This window comes from Amblyomma mixtum, chromosome 2 (assembly GCF_055824585.1).
Source record: "Amblyomma mixtum isolate Tamu chromosome 2, ASM5582458v1, whole genome shotgun sequence".
Lineage (NCBI taxonomy): Eukaryota > Metazoa > Arthropoda > Arachnida > Ixodida > Ixodidae > Amblyomma > Amblyomma mixtum.
In genome coordinates, this window is record NC_143013.1 from 80789630 (window position 1) to 80808944 (window position 19315).

The 19315-nt window shown below is 43.9% G+C and overlaps 1 protein-coding gene across 4 annotated transcripts in view; it reads left to right on the forward strand.

Annotated features, from left to right (window-relative positions):
* Positions 1 to 19315, forward strand: part of LOC149359864 (metabotropic glutamate receptor 5-like) — a 469646-nt gene that overhangs the window by 399285 nt on the left and 51046 nt on the right. For all 4 annotated transcript variants that reach the window (XM_089571977.1, XM_089571976.1, XM_089571974.1 and 1 more), the window contains 2 exons: positions 10999 to 11231; positions 12947 to 13190. In XM_089571977.1, coding sequence (XP_089428103.1) covers positions 10999 to 11231; positions 12947 to 13190 — 477 coding nt within the window. The remainder of the gene's footprint in view (positions 1 to 10998; positions 11232 to 12946; positions 13191 to 19315) is intronic.

The window sequence follows — 19315 nt, forward strand, 5'->3', positions numbered from 1 at the left end:
CGGCGCACATGCGCAGTAGCCTGCGCCGTGCGTGACGTCATTCGTGCTCCGACATACGCCGGCTCACGCGAAGCGCGGTGTTGTCTAGCGTAGTGAAGCGTTTCGCTTCAAAAACAGCCTGAACGCGTACAATCTTGATCTGCGCCTATAACTTTGTCACAACTTGAATACCTGAATTGAATTGAATTGAATCCAAACTTTATTCAAAAATATGCACATTCTTTAGAATGCTGTATGTATCGCAACACAGCATTTCCTCAGCAATATATCGACTTCCTCATCCATTTGTACCAAAAATCTCCATTAAAGACGCTTGAGTAGCGAACGATACGTCCGGCATAAACGAAGATCGCGCCTGGTCAATAGCGCCTAAATTTCTCCTTATTGATTTACTCTTTACTGCAAAATAATGCCCGTGCCACCTGTCCACAAGAAATGGCAGAAAATGCTTAAGGCCTTAAGTACGCCAATTTCATTACTTGCAGAGTTGGTGCTATGCGTCTAAATTTAATGTTATTGTACGACAGTCACGATGACGATAACGCCTGCAAGGCATTAAGAAAATTCACCTGAATGTAAACATTGCCAATGAGCACGCAATGTCGTTCAAGTGTTAAACTGATTTTGCAGAAAATAGCGCTGTTTATGCCTGACAAGTTAAAAAAGTAGCCATAATCTCGCGTGTCAGCATACAAACAGAGAGTATATGTGCTGGTAAAAATGGCACACTTCACTTCGAATATGCAGTAGAGCTGCCTCATCTGACTATAGTTATGAATAAACCATTTTCTATTGAAAAGGAAGTCGTTACTAACAAAGTTTCATAATTTTCTGCGTGTAACATAGAGGGCATTCCACACGCAGAGAATACACGAGAGTACGCGAGAGCGAAAGCTGTTGCAGCTCAGAGAAAATCAAGCATTCATTTTTAAATCGCACTTAGCTTGTGTATAGATAATGATAAACACAAAACTATTGCGCTCCCCGCTTTCATAACTGGTATTCTTTCTTCTTCAGTTGTTTATCTGGAAGCTCATCACTCACCACAACGAAAAGCGAAGATTTCGCGGATGTCCTCGTTTCAAGGACTAAGCCTACGAACATCATTCCATCGCGAAATGCGCGTAGCCAGGTACAAAACGAATATCCTGACCATTGGCACAGCATTCGGAAACCGATGAGCCGACTGGGCGGCGGGTCCCCATAATCCTCGACATATCGCGAGCATATGCTAACAACCGGAAACACAGTCCAAAGCAACAAGTGGAACTGGGCTAGCCAGGAGAGGAGCTTAGTCTTCGCGGCCTCCAAACAGTGGCTGAGTCCACAACGTTGGTCTCTTTTGGTCACCTAGCAACGGAAAAAAAAAGGAAACTGGGAATCCGCTTACCGCGCATAAATCAAAACTGATCTTCAGCGCTCCTAGCGAAGAGCTAATGAGCAGATTTTCTTCCCCGCTTACATCAGACTACTGGCCTAATCCGCGCACCGTATATTTATGCAGTTTTGCCAGATGATGAACAGGGGACTGTGATAAAGTTTCTCACGAAATAAAGAAAGCAAACACTTTGAGCGCAGCGAAAGCTACATCGCCGTTCTTCCTCGATTTCAGGCTTGTATTTTGAGTGTCACCTGAAAAATACGCAAATTTCAAGGCAGCTTCTCATTTTAATACCGTGAGGGAATAAATGATGTTTTAACACTCTTCATCTCACGCACTCTCTCCACTCGACGACAGCTGGCGCGATGCCCTCCTCTCATTGGCTACAGCTGGCGCGACGCTCCTCCGAACTTACCCGAACTTACCCGAGCTTCCCCCAGTTACTCCGAGGTTTCGCACCATTGGTTCGAATTGTGTCAATTTGCGCTTTCGCACTAAAAACAGAGGATAGAAGGCTAGAAAGGAAATATTCTTACACAGCACAGCAGTTGAAGTAACATAGCGGAGAAAATTCTATTTGAAAAAGGCCTTATTTTTTCATCAAATGAGACTTTCCATCTATCCTCTAGTTTGCACACGATGAATGAATTTCTCGCCTGAGCGTTGCGAATTTTCGTTCTAATACAGAATGATACTGACAGCAGAAGACACCCTATCTAACTTGTTTGTTTTAGCACTGAAATACAACCTCAATAATTCGCTGCGTTTCCAAGCTAGCGATTCAAAAAATGTTGTCTCGGAAAGACAAACGCAGTAAAAAGATAGCACAGGGCCACACCTTAAGTCACCACGGCTAAAACAAACAATGCTGTGTTCTGATTGGCCGAAATAACTTATATATGGAAATAGAAGATGATAAGGATAAGTACAACAAAAGCATCTTAGTGGGCACGTGTGCCGAAGGAAGAACGCGAGCAGGAAAAAAAAACTATTTTACGAGTCAAATTTCAACCTTTCAATTCTCTGCCCTTTTTTTGCAGAGTGTGTCCAGCACCTATCTCTCAACGCAGCCTAGTGAAGACGGAGCAGCTTCTTCTCCAGAACGTGCTTTTGCAGCTTAAAATTTTATTTAAAGCGATTCGCATTTAAATTTTATTGGTGCATGGTGTCCAGCCTGCGTCCATACGATCACCCCAAGCTTTATTTTTCGTTCCCTCCACAAACAGCAAGAAGCTTTAAAGGTAGACTCAAAAATAACAAAAAAGAACAAAAGAGAACAAAGATCGAGGAACATAAACCAGGAGCGCCTGCCTACGGCTATAAAGCAATATATTCCGCAGCGTCAAGGTTATCGAAGACTTCTGGATCTGTGGAATTTTCCTTTTTTTTTTCTCGCTCTCTCTCTCTTCCTTTTTCTTTTGCACAGAGGAGCGATAAATTATGTGTAGAGTTGGCCAGGAGATACCACGTCTGGATGTTTCTGCTACCGACTGTCAAGAGCACCCCCCCCCCCCCCCCCCTATCTCCCTCTATTTTTTTATTTCTTAAATGCCGGTTTTCTTCCCTAGTTTTGACCCGATATTTGTAGTTTGCTTGTAGCGCAACACTGTACTCCCGGCGGTGTCTTCCTCGAAAGTGAAACTCCTCGCCTCCATCGTCTCCTCTCACCGTTGCTCGCCTCTTCTTTTAGAGACCTGCTTCTCTTAGTTAGAAACTTCTCTCCTCGAGCCCGGATGCTGGAATGATATACAGTGGAAAGGCATTCGATCGATGGGCGTCTGCTCCGCCTTCCTATACCTCCGGTTGCCGCTGCGTGCGTCCAGATTTTCGCTGCACCCGTGTGTCGAAGGACGCGATCTGCCTTCGGATCAGTTTTGATTTTCAATATGGGCCGCCGAGATTTCTTACTCGTCGTCCCTTCTCCGCGGCCTCCGCCCGGGCAATTCGCGCGATGCTGGTGTGGTGGAGGTGGTTCTCTCTCGTTGTTTTCGTTGCCCTCTGTCTGCAGACTTTCTTTGTCTCTTTCTCTTGTCTATTCTCGATTCTTCTTTCCTTTACTTTTCTCCCTCAACCTCTTTCAATACCTTGCGTGCAGATGTTCTGCCATTCCGCGGACCGGGCGTATGCCCCCATTTTTTTAGTGATGCTTCGGTTCGGAATGTGGGGTCTGATACCAGCGTAGATTGTCTTCGTTTTCAGTTTCCTCCAAACCTTTCTTTTTGCATCACCCGATACACCAGCTCCCGCTCGCCTATGCTTGCGTCTTCAAATTTAGAGCACATATGGACGTCATATGTCACAGCAGACAGCAGATAGGCGCCTATTGAAACGCCAGGATCAAACAGGCTCAAATAATGCTAGATTCCGTACCAGTCATCAATTGTCACGCCTTTCACGAGACACTGGAAAGAAATATTAAACTTAAGAGACATGAATAGAAAATTCTTCGTAAACATTGCCAACTTTTTTTTTCTGAGCGGGAAGTTGGCCGCGTTCCTGAGAAAATCAGAAAAGAAATTCTCGAAACCTTTCTCTTTCAAACTGCTGTCAAAATCTGCTCTTTTTAACGTCATTTTTATAATTTCCTCGTTATCCGGCTCTCAGGGCAATGAGAGCGAGAATATCAAGCCTGCGTCATGTGACATGGCACCTGCCAACCATCGCGACGGTGGCTGGTAGATTTCTGCATAGATCGCTGTTCGTTGCGTGCACCAACGCTCTCGCGTTCGGTGTTGATCCATGTTTAGGCGCGATCCACCGGCAGTGCGGATTTTAGTATCGATGAATCAGTGCCCCGTGCACATGTGTACGTCACCAGGTTGGTGGTTTCGATAACAAAAACCGCGCAGCCAGGGAGCAGAGCGATTAGGCCTAGGCCTATTTCCACGAAAGGAAAGCAGCGACGCATTCTTCCGCAGTGTTTTGTTCATCGTGAAGCGTGACTCGCCGATAGTGAAGTCTTTGCGGACGACGAATTAGTGTGCCGTACGTATTTGGATGCGCTCTCGTAGCTCCTTTCAGCGCGGGACACTGCACAGCGAGCGAGTGTAGTGATCCGTTGTTCAACTTTTCTCATCGAGCCCAGGCAGTTTAGCGTTCGTGCGTGTTAGTGGTTGTTAAAGTCTAGAACAGGAGGGTAAAACGTGTCGTGGAGCAGATCCTGTATCTCTAGAACGGATACAAGAACTTCCAAAGCCAGTCATGCAATTATTCTTGGGATAAAATAAGGAATCTCGTAAAACGGCTGCAGCCTGTCAGCGCCCATCCGTTTGCATTAGCTCGCGTCCCACCCATTCTTCATGAGTAATGCACGCAAATAATCCGACAGTTCTCAATGTTGTGAATGGTGATACGCGTATTCACCATCCGGTTGCGTTTTATGGAGTGCTTGTTGTTTCGACAACACCATCCAGTTATCGCTCACAGTAGAAATCGATTCGCTGGCTGTTTCTGGGTAAGTTAACGTTTGTCCTGAGCAAAAAAAAAACGTTTATAGCTCAGAACATTGGCTTCAAAAGTACTCCCATCACTCGATCCAAACTTGTGGCGTTCACACCGAGAAGGAGAGGTTGCGGCCATTTTGAGGTGAATGGCGCTAGAGCATAGTCTTTGGACTCCGTTCCCGAAATTCAATGTCGACGTAGGCAGTTTACGAGCGAAACAGCCCGGTGACGGCGAGTCGTGTATCTCATTTTTTACTCTTTTGTGGTTTATAAAACCTCCGTGTTCGCTGATGTTGGTCTCTTTATCCTTATAATGCTATAGTTTATCGATACAGGTCAATTTCAATTGGTCCTCAGTTCCCTTTAATGTTCAGTTTTCGACCAAAACGTAGACAGCAGTGAAGCCATTAGAGAAGTGTGCCTGCTAAAAAGGCATTACGCCACGAAAAAAAAAAAAAAGCAGCAGACAATTTCATGTCATACAACAAATGCGCCACGCGCGGTTAAGCGACCTTCCGCAAGATGTGGCCACCTTAGTGCCGTGGTTCCCACTTGCATCACGATACGCCGGCAGTGTGTGTACAAAGCTAAACAACTCAGAACTCTTCTTGTTCTTTTCTACATTTTATGTACGCATTTATTTTTGAATAAAAACACTCTGATGTTTACATTTGAACAACACCATAAGAGCACACTGACAAATCGCCACTGCGGTGTTTCCATTTCAAACCAGCTCGCATATAGGCTTTTCCGAATCGCTTGCACACGCTTCATGTTTTGCATCCCCAACGGGAGTAGAAAGTACCATCTGGACAGAAAAACAACAAAGGAATAGGAGGAAACTGTTGGTGGGCTAGCGCCCCCATCAATCATTTACAACGCTGCCGGACCACTCCTGCACACGTGTCGGTGGTCATAAATGATGGCCGGAAGCGTTTTTTGTTTTCTTTCGTCGCTACCCTCCCGTGTTGTTTCACCTTTAGAGTTTCTCTTTGTTTTCGGGTTCTCCTAATGCGTGGGCGTCGGTTGTTTGGCTCTGTTTTGGTAACGCTTATCTCCGCTTCCCCAGAGAAGAAGAAACATGCCTGCACACATGGTCATGCTTAGTTTTCTTCATCCACTGGGATGAATCAAGAGCTATAAGGTGGCCAGCTGCTGAGCGCCAGTTCGCGGTTTCGAATATGGTCATCGAAGCCGCATTTAGATGCATGTGATGTCCGGAAACCGAAGTAATGTTCAACAGCCTAGCAAGGGAACAGCAGTTCGCAGTTGGTATCCAGGTGCTGGAACTAGTAAGAGAATATGTCTATTTAGGGCAGGTAGTGACAGCTGATCCGGATAATGAGAGGGAAATAACTAGAAGAATAAGAATGGTGTGGAGCGCATATGGCAGGTTTTCTCAGATCATGAATGGCAGTTTGCCAATATCCCTCAAGAGAAAGGTATACAACAGGTGTATCTTACCGGTACTCACCTATGGGGCAGAAACGTGGAGGCTAACAAAGAGGGTTCAGCTTAAGTTAAGGACAACGCAGCGAGCTATGGAAAGAAAAATGATAGGTGTAACGTTAAGAGATCGGAAGCGGGCGGAGTGGGTGAGTGAGATCTATATCAGTTTTTTTTTTTTGTAATTTCTAAAATTCTGTTACTCTCGGCGCTGTGGCCCAGCCAGTTTTGCCTACATCGCGCCAAAAGACGTGCGTTTTCAAAAAGCTTGCAGGCAAAGCAACCCCTCCAGACCACGTAACTCGTCGAAATAGCCCAAATAGGTTGGGCCATACCGCCGATGGTAACTGCGTTTTCAAAATTCTAAAAAACTGATATGGGTAATACATAGGTTGGGCTACACATCCCTCAATAAATAAGTAGACGAACAGTTATAGTAAGAACTTAGGTACTCAATTTTCGTCAACCAGCCTACAAGTGAGCACGCCTTAGCTGTACTCTAACGCGCTATACCGCTGACAATGCTATGCCGAAAAAAGCGCCCTTCTAACTGAAAACGCATATTTAAAAAAAAAATGCAGATTTTCGGTAAAATACCCGGTATATATGCAAGAGGCTACCAAGCTTTGCTTTGAAAACTTGAAGGAATGCTTTAAGCAGACGTGTTCACAATAAAACAGCATGAATAAATCTTGTGTAGTAAACAAAAGTACCGCAGAATTCAATTCTGAGTAAAGCTGGTTCTACCGCAACAGTAAAATTAACAGCTTCTTGGACGCAATAGGAAAAGCGTATTCAAAGCTGCTTTCACATGCTTATGACCTCATGGATTTCCACAAAGACGAATTACATGCAAATCATCACGAAAAGCGATTGCTCGCAAGAAACGATTGCACTTATTTTCACTGCACATCTCTTATTTAGCAGTCATATTTTGTGATTCAAAGTAGAAGTATGTTATGAAAAGTATGCAAAGCGATGTAAAGTACGAGACAGAAGTATAATAATTACGCAGACCTGAAACTTTCTGCTCGGCAGAACAGCCCTGAATATAAAAATAAGGAACTCCTTGTTTGCTTTATTCTCTTACTTTGACAACTCTCGAATACATTGAAGAGCCCACTGGACAAGGAGGCCGACCAAATACGGTGGAAACTTCTGTGCGAAAATAACGTGAATGCGGTGCAGCCAGGTTTGACACATATTTTTCCTTCGACAAGCAAAATTTTCTGTTTCCAAACCTGATATTCTCTTATACCCGGGATTTCTGCCTATATCGCATATCACAATCGTCAGACAAAAAAAAAAGAAGAGTACGTTTTTGTTCCCTCTTCACCCTCTCTCAAAGCGCAAAAATTGTTTTAGACAATCACTATAGACGTAATTTGTAGTCACTGGGTAATGCCGGATCAGGTTACGGTTAGGCGCACATTGCATGCTTACCCCACGTATGTTCTCCCACCTCAACTAAGTTACTTCAAGCAGGACTGACGATTATAACCTGCAAGCAAAGAAACAATAACACCACCCAGCTTTGTCGAAGAAAGGCCCGCTTTTATATCCTTCGGTGTCTAGACGAACGGTACGACACTACTTGTCGATTCGAGAGCAGTCTTCGCCTCTCCTCGACCCTAAACGGGCAGAAGGGTTCTCAGAGGTCTCTCTCTCTCTCTCTCTCTCTCTCTCTCTCTCTCTCTCTCTCTCTCTCTCTCTCTCTCTCTCTCTCTCTCTCTCTCGATCTCTCGAAAGATCGTCTCGCGAATAAGTTCGACCAACTCCGTGCGACCCAAGCTCGAAGCACTTTCGAGATCCTTAAGAATTCGTCACCGTTTGCGAAATCGTCTCGAGTCATAGGCACGTGTGTGTGTGCTCTTCTCTTCCTCCATCGCTTCTTCTTTCTTCCGTTCCTCGTATAAAAATGAAAGCGAAGGCAGCAGTAACCTGGGCTGAAAATAGAAAGACGGAGTTTTGAGACGATTCGCGGAGCTCCAGACTCGCACCTCGAATTTCCCGTCGCCATGGATGTCGCCATACCGGGTTTACAAAAAGCAAAATAACACAGAGAAGGGGATCTCCGATAAAGAAAAATTGGCGGCAAACATGACGGTTCGCGAATCGGAACGGGGCTTTTGTTTTCAATTGCGCCGTGCAGCGCAGCTGCCGGAGACGCAATGGGGCAGGATGCCGAAGCGAGGGATTGATGTTTCGCGAGTTTATGCGGCGATTTTTATTTTTTAATTTTCCGGAGAGGGGGGGGGGGGGGGGCACAAAAGCACTAACTTTCGCCCCTCTTGAACGTACGCGCTGGTGAGAGAGCGAGGATGTCATGCTAGGAAGCGAGTGTATACGTGAAAAATTGTGAAGATTTTTTCAAAGCTCCATTGTTCTGCACACCAGCGTATTTGCACTTCCTTGCTCAGATTGTTCGTTTTCGTTTACTTATTTTATTCGCCACCTTTGCTCGCGAGGAACAGGTAATATCTATGGCTGCATCAGGGATCAAGGTTCGAAATAAAGGCAGCGTGTTACGAACGTCTCCCGTGTTCCCCACAGTAAGTAAGGTAAAGAAAAATTAAAAAAAAAACGTTATAAAAGACACAGAGAACAAAAATACTGAAATAGTTTTGTTGAATGAAGCGAAATCCCAGGTTTTCGATAAGAGCGTTAGGAGATGAATGTTTGTTGTTTCTAAAGATATAACGTTCTGTATTTTGTTATCTTTCGCGCACTTTCAAACGAAGATTCACGAAGCTTCGGAGGAGTGCTTACAATTTCTTTTCCAGGATATAGGTGACGCAGCAATCGTTTAGGTGCAGGCTTTCTCTTTTTTTTTTTTGCTTTTTGTTATTAATTACAGTCGTCTAGCAAACATCAGCTTTCGAGGCCGTCAAATGCGTTTTCAGTAAAGCAAAAGCTTCGGGTTTGGTTTGGTTTATGGGGTTTCGTTTTGAACGTCTCCACCGTTGGCTTAATATTGAGTGTGCTTATTTCACGCGCCAAAATGGCAGAATTAGGGCAGCGCACACTAGCAAGCCGGAGTAAGTTTGCACCTGTATTAAACATTCATATCTATTCCAGTTCAAAACAAGCACATCTTGCTTTAAACGCATGACTCCGTGATTTCCACTTCTTCCTTTCCTAACATGACCCGAACTAAAGTATTTCCTTCATCAATACTCTGTGTCTTTTTATTTTTTGCTCGGCTGTCAATGTATGTGATCCTCAGAGTGACAGAGATATGCTTGAATGGTGGAGCACCACCAGTAAAAGTCAGTCTGTCGTTGTAAACAACTTCAGTCAACAACTCGCAAGTTTCAGAGGAACTAAGTGGTCTTATGCTAGGGTAATTCATATTTTGTGAGTCGCATTTTTTGCTACTGGCTTAGCCACTTGCACGCGACTTACCGGTATTCGACGGTTGCCCGCGACCCATTGGCGACTCATTAGCGACTCTGGCTCAGCATCGTTCTCCCTTCATTCGTTTATATGGCTGCCGTCCGTCTCAGTATGAGCATGCAAGTGAACCCTTGAACCACTCGGCGCTGAGTCGGCAATCTCTTATGCTCGCCTTCAACCGCATTTGCTCCCGCATAGGTCAACCTATTTTTCCGGAATCGCACTCTCCAAATTTGTAGCTCGACCTATACGTGAATATCGGCCAGAGAAGGAGTTAACCCGGCTATAAACGCAGAAAATAGTACGATGTCAATGGTGTTAGCGGCGACGGCAACCATAGACCCGTTTGGAAAACGGAAGTTCTTATCAATCAGTCGTGCGACGAGTCATGCCTCCCGTGGCTAGTACGCGCTTTATAGCGCCCCCTTCCACTGTGATTCTTAGGGACTATTATGCCTCACTAACTAGTGTCCAGCCACACACTTCCAAGTTACATGCCTCCGGAACATCGGGTGGGTTAGTTGGTTTAGGTGATCATGAGAACACAATGCAGAGATTGAGCGCGTTGATGGACTCTCCTCGGAAGGTGATTCAGAGCCCCTTTGAGCGAACTGTCGCCTTAATCGCGAAGGAGTCGAAAAATTGAGTGATAGCACGCGAGTTCGATGTTGCCTAAAAATTCCTTCAAGTACTGAAGAAAGCAGCCAGCGATCCTTTTATTGTGCAATAAGAACACCAAATTTCGTGCATCCTTGGAGGATTACTGCCGTTAAAGCACCACATCGGCGACGCTACGGCCGCTCTGGGCGTTTGCCGAGCTCTAATAGAACGTAATAAATGCGTATAAGTCTCGCCATTCTTTAGAAATAAGTGTTAAATTTGCACTCAGTGGTCAAGTGCGCCGTGTTTGCTGGCAAGTTTTTCTTGGCAGCGCCGCTGTTCGGGTATGTGATTCGTTGTGCTGGTCACCTTAATTTAATGTCGTAGCCCGGAGGTTGCGTTGATTGACCCTATATGCCGTTCCAACTTTTTCTTCTTTCTGTTTTTGTGTTTTTTTAAGGTGTGCGGCCCACATCAAAAGCTGGGGGTCGACCTATATGATGTACCGATCAATATACCAGTAAATACACAGTTGATTACCTGCGATGGACAAACCTAATGCCGTCATTTGCAGGAGAGGCGAATTGTCACAACGTGACGAGGGTTTCAACGTGTCCCAGTAGAGAACTAATTAAGGGCGTCTGCGGTACAAGGATACATCTTTTTGTACAGTCATAACAGTAAGTGTGCCATGATTTTTTCTGACTGTGTTTTTGCCTTTCTCGCTTGCAGCGACGGCTGGTCTGACCGTCAAGACGTGGTGAAGAACCAGGAGAAGGCGTCCGTAGGGAGCCTGTCCATCCGCTTCCACGCCAACTATGACCACGACTTCGACCGGTACTACTTCAGCCTGAAACCCTCCACCAACCTGCGGAACCCGTGGTTCAAGGAGTTCTGGGAAGTGCGCTTCAACTGCTCCCTCGGACTCGGCCCCGGCTCGGGACGCTACAACCGCACATGCACAGGTAATGCCCGCTCGCCTGATGTGGCGTCAAGTCCGCTGTTGAGGCGAACGTCCATTAGGATGATGTCCTAAGTCCGACACCGTCCTCAGCCACTCTTCGGTCCCAAATTCAGCCCACTCATATCGTTAACCAAGTCCTCTACCCTCATCTGCTGTGTTACACCCTCCTCCCCACCCACTCCCACGGTGCAGTTGGTTGCCTAGTCTGTGTTGTGTATGTCAGGCCCCTGCCACTCAAGAAACTGCTTCTGAGCTGTTTCTGTAACCTAGTACTGGCTTCACTGTAGTTCTACCATGGGCGATAACGAGGATGACGGATCGCTTCTGGCATTGGTTCGCGATCAGCCAGCGCATCGCCTATTGTCTGGTTATCTGTCATGGCTGACCATCGTGAGGTTATCCACGAGGCCCCTGTACTTTCTTACTTTCAGCTTCATTTCGACTTCACTTCCTTATCATTATCAGCAACATTAACCATTTTCAGCGGCAGCCTTTCTTGCGCTCTACAACAGCGATCACCTGCTTTAAAAAACTAATGGAATGAAAGAAGCAGTCTACGTCCATTTGCCGCCTGAGCCTTTTCATTACTTCGGTACAGATACTGGACAGATCGAATGGGACCACAATCCTTACTTATCTGAACAAATTGCGAGCCAATCCTAAGAACGATGGCTTTCGAACACCGCTGTAACATTGGACTCGCAGCCCCTTATAGCATACGCGCGCGTGTAAGGATATTAATTTCTCAGTTGGGCAGAAATACCGTGGGACTAGTTCACCACGGGTACTAATTCAAAGGCAACTGAAGCGGGTTTAGAATTCGATGAATTTAAGGTTGCCGAATGTGCGAAATGTGCTGGTGAATCCTGTGAAATCGTTTTGCTCTAGTATTTGAAATGGTGGCATAATCGCCGAACAACGTCGTCGTCGGCGTTCACCTTCTCTGAAGTGCACAGCGACGGGCAAAGGCCCCGATAATGACGTCACGTATGACAGCACTACGTTTCCAGCGAAGAAACGATTATTCCATGGAAGAAAACTGAGGCCATCGAAGTTGAAGCTCACAAAGCATTGTTTGGCGCCCTCTGACGACGCGTAATGCAGGCGTAAGCAGCGGACATTGAAATTTCGACAGCAGTGACGTCATTGCCGAGTTTCCTATTACTTCTCCAACGTAGTGAGGAGAAGCCTAAATATAGTTGCGTTTTTAATCGACGATTATGTCACCATTTTAAACGCTAGGGCAAAAATAGTTTGCATGGTTTATCTAGAAGTTTGATAGATTCGAATTCTTAAATAGCCTTGAATTCTCAAAAAACCGTTTCAGCTTCCCTTTAAGCCACGGCGTCCTTGAACGTGTTCCCCGTTTTGCTCACACCGGCATTTTGCTTCATAGCAGTGACAACAGGTGGCACCTCGACTTAATACTGTCGATAACGAGGCGGCGAAAGGGAGAGACGAGTCGAGTGAGCGGTAGCATCGTGAGAGAGCATAGGGAAGCGCAGAGCGCATGGCACCAGTGTAGCATTATCGGCTTGTGTCGAATGCACTGCGTTGCGCTCGAGACCCTGGTCCTATTTTTCTTAGTTCGTAATCCTGTCCCTCGTGTAATAGCGTCCGCAGACCTACGTTATGTTTTCTTCTTATCGTGCAGTTTTTCCAGCTTTCTTCCAAGAGTTCTGGATAAAGCTGAACCATTTGTACTTCTTTTCGCAGATAACGAAAAGCTCAAGGAAGGCCACAAGCAAGACACTAAGGTCGAGTTCGTTAAGAAGTCCATCTACACCATGGCGTACGGGCTGCACAATATGCACAACGACCTGTGCCCGAACACGTCGGGCGTCTGCCCCGCCATGGTGCCCGTCAACGGCTCCGTCTTCCTCCAGTACCTCATGAACGCCACCTTTAACTGGAACAACGAGACGGTCTTTTTCCACGAGAACGGAGATCCCCCCGGACGGTGAGCCAAATCTAAATTCCCGCTTCAAATTTGCTTGCTTTTCACCATTTATTCGGGCAGAAATCTCAGAAACTCGAAGTTAAGTTAAGCAGAAAATTTTCTCCTGACCGCTTTTCTTTTTCAGGAGGCGGGGGGATTCTCAAGGTTTGGTTGCGACGATTGCATGGATTGTATTATAGAAATCTTAAAACAGGTTTTTCGTTCTTGTAATATATAAACTGGGTGGAAAATGCCTTTTTTAGTTAGAAGATCTTTTTTTTTTTGGCATAGCATTTTCACCAATATATTACATCAGAATACAGCTTAGGCCTGCTAACTAGCAGTCTGGTTAACCAATATTCGATAATTAACTTTAACTATTACTTTTAGGCTCCTTAATTATTGACAGGCGTGTAGCCCACCGTAAATATTACCCATATCAGTTTTTTTTAGAATTTCAAAACGTAGTTGCCCTCGGCGCTTTAGCCCAACAATTTTTGGCTACATCACGCCAAAATACATGCGCTTACGAGAAGCTTGCAGGCAAAGCAACCTCTTCAGTGCGCCTAACTCGTCGAAATAGCCAAAATTTGTTGGGCTACATATATATATGGGCGTGTTCAGATAAGAACGGTAATCGAGGTCCCATGACCATTTTTTGTTTTCAATGAAATTTTTATATATGGTGGGCAAATGTGTCCACACAAAGGAATGAACCTTAGTTTTGCAAGAAGCTTCGTAGTTTTCTCGGAAAAAAATCGCACGTCACAAGGGGTGGAGAATCTCGTTTTTTTCACTTCGCAAAGTTGCAAGTTTGAAGCCTCATTCCATGCACAAAAAATTTTTTCCGCGCATCATTATTTTTTCAGAACCTCTTTACAACTTGTACAATGCGAGAAAGTAAAAATTGTTTGCTTTATTTTTCAACCTTCCGAGTAAAAAAATTGCAAACTTCGCTTCTGGAGCTATGCGGTGCAAAAAAGGCACTTTTCAGGGCAGCCTTAGGGCAAGATGCCTAAAGATCTTCCCACTGAATATTTTTCTCAGTATTTTTCAGCTGTTTTTACGCACCTCAGGCAAGTTCTGTTGCTCTAGACTTGGAAGATAGTTTTCAGTACGGTCTCAAAATTGGCCGAAGTTCAAAAACGCCAAAAAAGTGACAACTTTGACTTGGGTTTAAAAAAAAACATCATCATCGAATTTTCTTAACATTTGCCTGAATAATCCTCAATACATGATAATTTTAAGGCACTAGAAAAGTGTTGCATTATATTGTTTTAAAATACAAAAATAAACACAAAACTGAGTTCATGTTTTTGTTATATAGAATTGCTTATTACTGCCTCTTAGAAATAGTAGCTGCCAGAAATTTGATTTAGCACTCATTGAACGTGGCTACATTTTATTTACCCCAATATCCGAACCATTCTCAATGCTTACAGAGCTTCTATTCGCTTGTTAGCGGCGCTCTTAATGCGTGAAAATGAGAATAAATTCGCTATTTTGCCTGATGTCGTAAGAATTGGCTGGTTGCGGTCAAACGTTGTTTGTATTTTCTAATTTATTCTTCGTACGGTCTATTGGTAAATATAATCGATTCATGAAAGATATTAGATCATTTCTGGGTTCTTAGAAAAAATTTTGTATATAAAAGTTAATATTAATGCGTTTCTGAAGTCGGCGTTTTCGAACCTGCATCTATTTTCCTCTGTGTTCAATGGTTCTACAAGGCACTGTCAGGAGGAGACAAAACGTCGTCTCCTGAGGGGAACGATTTATCTGCAAGGTTTTTAATCAAGGGGAGTTTTAATCCGGAGGCAATTTAAAAATGGGATTTCGCTTCATGTGCACATTGCAATTCAGAAAATCGTAGCAAGAAATAAACGGCGGCAGTTGATTTCGGTTTTGCGCACAGTATATTGTCCAGCACGAAGCACTAACCAGATCACAGCGTCTTCCATTCCGAAGCAGCGGTGGAGGCCACGTAGGATGCACTGCCTTCAGTTGACTGAAACAACTTCCACAGGTGGAGCGTCTGAACTCCAGGCACTTTCTTTGCCAGTTTCCATTGTTCCTCCTTCACTTCGCGAAAGTCTGCTAGCTCCCTCTGTGGCAGCTCCAGAATGGTGATGTTCTTTAGTGTTTCTTGAATTATGTCTACGAAGACTCCGGCTCTGTGTATGGCCTCACTTGCAGGCTTTCGCAAGTTGTGGTTCGAAGCTCAATGGTGGTATGCTGCGTCATGTTTCCTCTGGAATTGTGCCATTATCCACATGTTGGCATTTTCATTTCGGAAAATTTTTAAATGAGCAGCGAGGATGAGGTGCTGATTGCTACATGGGAATACGGTGAGCTAGTTAAAAAAACTCTGACCGCTTCATCGTTTAAGAGAGAATTTCTAAGAGTGGCCATGAAATGCATTCCCTACAACTATATTATATCTGTGCAACCAGAGCAATACATGAAAAAACACACGGCTGCAAGAGACGTGCAATTGTTTTACATTTTGATTTCGCCAAAAAATGAACAGTTGTGCTTTCAGACTCAGTACAAGCGTACCATTGGCAGAAAAAACAGGTAACCGTGTTTACCTGCGTTGTCATGTCAAGAAAATCGACTCTTAACTACGCCGTTAATTTCGACGATATGTCTCATGATTCCGCTCATGCATGCTTGGCTCTGTCGAGAGTCAAAGCACATTTCGAAGAAAACGCGCCAATCTACACCAAGATAATATATTTGAGCGACGGGCTCCCGCTCACTTCAGGAATAAATACCAGTTTCATGAGGTGCAGCGCAGTGAATGTCAACGGACGATATTGATGTTTTCGGCCTCGGGACACTGCAAAAATGCTTGCGACGGCTTTGGTGGGCTAGTAAAACATTGAGCATCAAACCACAACTTGCGGAAGCCTGCAAGTGAGGCCATACACAGAGCCGGAGTCTTCGTAGACGTAATTCAAGAAACACTAAAGAACATCACCATTCTGGAGCTGCCACAGAGGGAGCTAGCAGACTTTCGCGAAGTGAAGGAGGAACAATGGAAACTGGCAAAGAAAGTGCCTGGAGTTCAGACGCTCCACCTGTGGAAGTTGTTTCAGTCAACTGAAGGCAGTGCATCCTACGTGGCCTCCACCGCTGCTTCGGAATGGAAGACGCTGTGATCTGGTTAGTGCTTCGTGCTGGACAATATACTGTGCGCAAAACCGAAATCAACTGCCGCCGTTTATTTCTTGTTACAATTTTCTGAATTGCAATGTGCACATGAAGCGGTATCCCATTTTTAAATTGCCTCCGGATTAAAACTCCCCTTGATTAAAAACCTTGCAGATAAATCGTTCCCCTCAGGAGACGACGTTTTGTCTCCTCCTGACAGTGCCTTGTAGAACCATAGAACACAGAGGTAAATAGACGCAGGTTCGAAAACGCCGACTTCAGAAACGCATTAATATTAACTTTTATATACACAAATTTTTCTAAGAACCGAGAAATGATCTAATATCTTTCATGAATCGATTATATATACCAATAGACCGTACGAAGAATAAATTAGAAAATACAAACAACGTTTGACCGCCACCAGCCAATTCTTACGACATCAGGCAAAATAGCGAATTTATACTCATTTTCACGCATTAAGAGCGCCGCTAACAAGCGAATAGAAGCTCTGTAAGCATTGAGAATGGTTCGGATATTGGGGTAAATAAAATGTAGCCACGTTCAATGAGTGCTAAATCAAATTTCTGGCAGCTACTATTTCTAAGAGGCAGTAATAAGCAATTCTATATAACAAAAACATGAACTCAGTTTTGTGTTTATTTTTGTATTTTAAAACAATATAATGCAACACTTTTCTAGTGCCTTAAAATTATCATGTATTGAGGATTATTCAGGCAAATTTTAAGAAAATTCGATGATGATGTTTTTTTTTAAACCCAAGTCAAAGTTGTCACTTTTTTGGCGTTTTTGAACTTCGGCCAATTTTGAGACCGTACTGAAAACTATCTGCCAAGTCTAGAGCAACAGAACTTGCCTGAAGTGCGTAAAAACAGCTGAAAAATACTGAGAAAAATATTCAGTGGGAAGATCTTTAGGCATCTTGCCCTAAGGCTGCCCTGAAAAGTGCCTTTTTTGCACCGCATAGCTCCAGAAGCGAAGTTTGCAATTTTTTTACTCGGAAGGTTGAAAAAGAAAGCAAACAATTTTTACTTTCTCGCATTGTACAAGTTGTAAAGAGGTTCTGAAAAAATAATGATGCGCGGAAAAAATTTTTTGTGCATGGAATGGGGCTTCAAACTTGCAACTTTGCGAAGTGCCAAAAACGACATTCTCCACCTCTTGTCACGTGCGATTTTTTTCCGAAAAAACTACGAAGCTTCTTGCAAAACTAAGGTTCATTCCTTTGTGTGGACACATTTGCCCATCATATATAAAAATTTCATTGAAAACAAAAAATGGTCATGGGACCTCGATTACCGTTCTTATCTGAACACGCCCATATCACTTATGGTGAGTGTTACGCTTCTTAATAATTAAGGAGTTTAGCTGTAATAGTTAAACAGTCAACTATTCCATATTAGTTAACTAGCCTCCTAGTCAGCACGTCTTAGCTGTATTCTCATGTACTTATGTACTACAAATCTGACGGTGCTATGCCGAAAAAAGCGCTCTTCTAACAGAATTTTTTTTTTAATTGTGGAAAGTGTGAGGTAAAGCACCCTGTATATATTTCATTCATCTTTTCTCTCTTCTATATTCTGAAATTTCCACTAAGGGTACTCCAATTATTTCTTTTCTCGGAGTCATTTTCCTAGTTTTCTTAAAGAATATGTTTTCTTAATATTGATCGTAAAATATCTGCGTCCATCCCCGTGTCCAGACATCATGGATGCACTGTCATTCTGTCATTCTTATTCCTTGCTTAGAGTCCCTGCATAGCTTTTGGTCCTTTAAAGCGTGCTTTGCCACATTAAGGGGCATATTGATAGGAAGCCAGTATAAAAGTTTTGTGGCATCACAGGAGGTGCAGCCAGTGATGTTACATGCGGGGAATTTTCTCTTTTTCGGGAAATTGGAAGGCTAAAATTCAGTTCTAAGCGATTTTTTACAAAAATATCGGAAATTTAACAACAACATTTTTTTCTTTTTCCAAACTGATGGAGTTTTCAAACCGCTGCAGGAAAAATTTTCCCAAAATAGATAATTTTCTACCGGGAATTTTTCGGAGACGACGTGAGAGAGCACTGAGTGCAGAGCGTTTAAGTAGTAAAAATGAAGCACCCTCTTAAAGCAAAGAGCAGCTAAACATAAATTTTGCCAGAGGACTTCTATGTGTACTTGCATATATTTGTAAAAGTAAAATATTCTTCTGTCCTTAGTTAATTTTGCCTTGTGACGTTTTTTTACGCCTGTCTCAATAATTCCCATTGCTGCATCATATTGCGACTGCATAAACCATTCCGTTTCTTTGTTTTTTTGTACAAATGTATCATTTGGGCCTACGTAACTGTCGGCCAAAAGCTCGTTTACGAACCAGTAGGCAAACATACTTCGGAACACGTGAACACATGAAAAAAAAAAAACATCAAGGCCTAGCAGCATCATAAACTTTTTCACCAGATCCCACTAGCCATAGGCGAATGTAACTACAGTAAAACTTGTCAAGTTAGTTGGCTCATTATTTGACGCAAAGCAACTGCTGCGCAAAAGAGACAAGGATGGCGAAGGAACATGTTTTTTCGCCTTCCTCTCCCTACTTGGCGTAAGACTAAAGCAAACGTATCAGATTTATAAAAAGTGCTAAAAGTTTAAAAGGAAAAAAAAACATCCTCTAAATTTTCGCTAATGTGCAATTTCTGACAGTGAGGGACTGTTCCCATTTCTGAGTCACTTTCGTGCCTACTGTCTCGCTATACATGAAAGGCAACAGACAACATCTAGCCACGGCGCACTTCACGAAGCAGTGCGAGCATGGTTTCAGAATTACATCTCCTGGATACTATTCCCAGTCGTTCTCGCACGCTTATTGACCAGTCGATTACGGCGCGTTCACAACTCCCGTAAAGCGAAAACCGCTTTGCTGAAAACAATGGCGCGGTGCAGGTCGTACTGAGCTCAGATATACGTTGGCGCTTATACGTCTAGTG